We start from the raw sequence: 4,997 nt of genomic DNA on the forward strand, positions 1-4,997 counted from the left end.
AGTTTTTAGTGAATTCCATTTTTAGCAGTATGTTCAGATAAAATGAGTTATGTTTTTATGGTAAACCAAATCGTAAGTAAAAACAACTTGCTTACTACCATAGAAAAAGTCAACTTAGAAGAAATTTGTAATTCTTCACCAATGTTTTTAGTTTCTTGCATCGTGAAAGTTATGTTTCTAGGATTTTGATATTAGTTTTATTGTAAAGTTTAATTTGTTTATTATTTTAGATTATATTCAAGAGTAATGCAGACGATGCATATATTTCAACCCTTTACTGGGTAAGAGTAAGCTGATTGGTCAATGATGTAAAGGAATTAGGCAATAATAAGCTGATTGGTCAATGATGTAAAGGAATTAGCCAATAATAAGCTGATTGTACCAGTTTTGGAAAACTTAAATTGTAGGTATTTAGATGAAGGTTTTTTATTGTTTTTTAGCTGCTGTAGGCACATCTCTAGAAGTTTAGTAAGCTCTAAAAGAGTAGAACACTTGACTTTGACTGCCAAACAATTCCGACAAATGGTAAGATGAGTTTTTCCTTGTTAATGGAAATTGATTACTTTTAGTTGGCTTCAATTAATTTTTTAAATGTAAAACGTTTATTTTTTATTTAGAATTCGTAATGATTTTATTATTTATTTTTGAGGCACTACAGCAAAGCTTGTGAAACCTTCTATAATAACTTTTACAGTAATAAAACAATGATTAAAAATGTCACAGACTTGTAATTGTTCAGAGTTTAGCTATTTGATTGATTTCTTAGATGTAATTGATTATCAATGAGCATAAGTGTATCTCTCACGAGTAATTTTGATGTGCTGGTTTTTTGTTTCTCTTTTAAAACCTTTAAATCTATTAAAACTTGCCATAAAATTGGTATATTTTTTATTCTGTATCAGTGTCTCATTAGTTTTTGTCTTGTAGAAAATATTCAAAGCATCAGTTCAGAAAATTGAAAATGCATCACCATCTGTAAGAAAGATTTTTCTCAGGATAGAAGAACCGGGGTTTGAATACAAAGCAGGACAATGGTTTGTATATTTCTTGGAATTAAAGTCAATTAATGGCTTGTGGGCTTTAAAAAATATAAACTTAACGGAAGATGGTGGTCTAGTGACTTCTATAAGAAATGAGACCATAAAGGAAGTCGTAAGTTTTAAGACTTATTTTAACATTTGAGTCTAAAGCAGGTAAATGGACAATATTTTCAAACATTTTAGTATAAAATTAAAAAAAAAAAGATGAGGAAAGAGTAGGTTGAGAGGGACGTTGAATGAAAGAATGATCAAGGTGACAAAAAGATACTGGGTCATCAAAGTCACGCCTTCCAAAAATATTAACAGTTGAATTCAACCTAAGCTAAATGTATCCTTTTGTTTCCCTAAACCTCTTGCAAGAAAAGTTTTAAGAAATTTTAAAGTAATAGCACGTATCACATTAAGAAAACCATCTTACAAGCTTTTAATTAATTTTTTCAAATATGAAATTTTAGTCCGAGTTCTGAAAGACTGTATTTATATTTCCAACATTTCCAAACTTGTTACTTCATTCCTCATTTTGACTTTCCTTTAGCAGTCTGTTCATGTCTCTGACAAATTCAAAACACTTCAATTAATTCATATTCTAGTTCCTCAGAGAATAAAGTTAAAATTTTTATTTTTCTCTTCTTAACTGAAATTTTTGAAACAAAGAAGCTTTCTGGTATTCTGTCCTTTGCACTTTTTCAGCAAGTCACCACCATGGGGGTGAAGAAAGATTGCAGTACTTTAAAAAATTGAAATTATTGAACCCGTAAATCTAATTCCAGTTCTTGCACACTCTAAGATTTCCTTTTGTTTCTGGATTAAAAAAAAAACATTCTCCAGAGATTGTCTTTCCCTATTCTTTATTATCAATCACATTTTAAACCACTTTTGCCTAAGTATCTGTCTAAATTGTTTATTAAAATAATGAACAACAAAAGTCCCAAGATATATCCCCATTAGTCATTTTCTTCCAGCAAAACAAGTCTTCTCTTTTCTATCATCAGACCAATTTTCTGGACAATATGTGACTTTTCTACCAATTTCACAAGAATCAAACTAATTACACGTAGGACTATCGGAGGCCTACTAGAAGTCAAGATACATAACAGACCAATTTCCTGGACGATATGTAACTTTTCTACCAATTTCACAAGAATCAAACTAATTATACGCAGGACTATCGGAGGCCTACTAGAAGTCAAGATACATAACAGTATGTTTACTCAGGAAAGGAGAAACCTTAACCGTGTTAAATAACCAAGATGTTCAAATAACAGAAATCCCTTTTTAAAACAATCAGAAATACATTGAATTTATTGAAGTTAAGAGCATATTACCTGTCACCTTTTTTAATTAACTGATACTTTTTTTTTTACTTGTGAAACAAAAGTAAAAAATTTGACAGAACAGTCCATATAAATTGTTAAGATGTGGTGAAAGTTAATAACTTGTATATATTTTTTTTCCCTTGGTTTTAATGCGTTGAAATTTTTGTTATGTTCAAGAATAAATGATTAACAATTTTATGTTCCCGGGATATTTGATACGACTATTGGACTTAATAAATATTGTCTTATTAGGTCTCTTAATGTTAGTGTGCTGTTACGTTTATAGACAATTGGCAGCAATGTTTAGTACTAAGCTAAAGAACAATCGTGTTACAGTCACATTAAGATTTAAAGTCTGTGTAAATTATCTCAAAACAAGACTGTGACACATTTTTCTGATGTTAGGATTGTGTTAGAAGCCACCTGGTGGCACTGGAAGGCATATGCCTGTGGTTTCACGGGAAACTTGTGTCAGAAAAACAACACAAATCACTCTATAGAGCTTTGGTTAAAAAACATAAACTTTATCTTTAGTTTCATCACTGTTTTAGGCTTAGTTTTGAAATAAAATTAACATTAAGAAAAAACAAAAATAATGATTATTAAAATATTAGTTTTGTGTAACTCCCATATTTCATGGTAGGCCCAAACTTAAATATTACAACTTTATGTTACAAAACAATGATTGTCTGGTAACCAACTTAGTTTTGGTGTATTCAAATCAAAACTGATGGATTTCATATATTAATTACAGTTTTTAAAAAATCTGCAAGCTGAAAAAATTCAAATAAAAAAAAATTATTCTTTGGCCAATAAGATACTCGTTCAGGTTTTATGTTTACATATAGTAATTTAATCTTTCAAAAGGATACTCTGTACGTATTATTTTCACTGAAGAAACATTTTATCACTAAAAAATTGCATTTTAATTATTAATTTAGAAAAACGTACTTTATTATATAGAACTCAACATACAAACTTTATTATTTAAGTTTGCTAGTTTTAGTGTGTGTGAAACTAATGAGTAGATCTAAACCTCTGAAGGGTGGATTTCTTCATACCTGGGGTAGAGCAGGTGGCAGGATACAGCATGACTTCAGCTCCCTGTATGGTCCAAGAAGCTGGTTTAATGGAGTTAGCCATACGATATAGTGACTTCCCTCCAACCCGCTGGATACACAGGGAAGTATGTAACGGAAATAGTTTTTCCACATTTTTTACTTAATGCTCCTTGAATTCTTTTACCGATTGATCTATGAAAATAGTTTCTCTACAGTTTTTACTTAATGCTCTTTGAATTCTTTTACCGATTGATCTATGAAAATAGTTCTTCCACATTTTTTACTTAATGCTCTTTGAATTCTTTTCTTGAATGATCTATGAAAATAGTTTCTCTACAATTTTTACTTAATGCTCTTTGAATTATTTTACAATCCTCAAACGAAAGAATTTTCTCTAGAAATACGGATCCCAATTGAAGTAAAAACCGTAAAAAGTAAATCAAATCAAATCTGTGCACCACACAATTTTGGTATGTAATACTATTTCTTTAATTCCATCAATGATACATTTATGTATATGAATAGTAAACTAATAATAATGACTATTGAAACGGGTATTCTTTAAGAAATTAGCTTCACTTTTTTCATGTTAGTATATTACTCGTGCTATTTTAGTAGACTACATATTGCTACAGATTGCATTTTGAAATAGAAATATTTTCATTAGTGTTAAGAAAACTGAATGTTTTGTTTTAGCGAAATTCTACACGATGAGCTTTTTGCTGTGACTACTTCAGGAGTTGAACTTCAAATTTAAACATTATAAGCTCTGAAGTTTACTGCTAAGCCACCAGATCACAAATATTTTTAGTAGGACTTATGAAGATTTTAAATTAAATTAAAAAAAGACAAGTTTCATAACATGCCATCTTATGAAAAACAAGAGCATTACAAACCACTAGTCTTGTTATTTAATTTAAAAGTTTGAAATAAAATCAGTTTGTCACTAAAATGTCAAATACGTATAGCATGCTATCCTAAAATTAAGGGTTTCTTTCAGTGTGAGCCCGGAAAAGAAATATCGGTGAGAGTCGGTGGCGATTTCTTTTACGATCCACAGCCGAACGATCTTGATGCAAACTCTGACATTTTACTTGTTGGGGGAGGTGTAGGGATTAATCCAGTAGCCTCGATTGCTCAGCATTATTGTTATCTTAAGGGTAAAAATTCAACAAGTCCAGATATTCAACCAGGAAATCTGAAAGTATTTTACAGTGCCCGTACTGAAAAGGAGCTCATATACAGGGTAAGGATTTAATTGAAAGGTTTCTTTTAGTGTAATTAAAAAATTGTTGTTAAAAACAGCACTTACTATACATACAGTCTTTAAAGGTTTGTTTGGTATTAAATTACAGGTTGATTTTGTACACAGTTGCCTTTTTGTATTTATTTAGTAGAGACAGCCTTACTGAATTCTGTTTGTTTTCTTATAGTAACAGCTCTGTTGGTTCAGTTAGTGGTAGAGTACAGGTAGTCACTGCTGGGTTGTGTTCAGTTAGTGGTAGAGTACAGGTAGTCACTGCTGGTTGTGTTCAGTTAGTGGTAGAGTACAGGTAGTCACTACTGGGTTGTGTTCAGTT

General features: G+C 30.6%; 1 protein-coding gene across 1 annotated transcript in view; it reads left to right on the plus strand.

The window, feature by feature from the left end:
• Positions 1-4,663, plus strand: part of LOC106472228 (oxidoreductase NAD-binding domain-containing protein 1-like) — a gene marked incomplete at its 3' end in the record, with an annotated part of 7,378 nt that extends 2,715 nt beyond the window's left edge. The window contains exons 2-5 of the mRNA XM_013932858.1: positions 441-525; positions 928-1,034; positions 3,401-3,542; positions 4,418-4,663. Coding sequence (XP_013788312.1) covers positions 441-525; positions 928-1,034; positions 3,401-3,542; positions 4,418-4,663 — 580 coding nt within the window. The remainder of the gene's footprint in view (positions 1-440; positions 526-927; positions 1,035-3,400; positions 3,543-4,417) is intronic.
• Positions 4,664-4,997: the final 334 nt, after the last annotated feature.

The sequence above is a fragment of the Limulus polyphemus genome, unplaced genomic scaffold (genome assembly GCF_000517525.1).
Source record: "Limulus polyphemus unplaced genomic scaffold, Limulus_polyphemus-2.1.2 Scaffold5175, whole genome shotgun sequence".
Taxonomy (NCBI): Eukaryota; Metazoa; Arthropoda; class Merostomata; order Xiphosura; family Limulidae; genus Limulus; species Limulus polyphemus.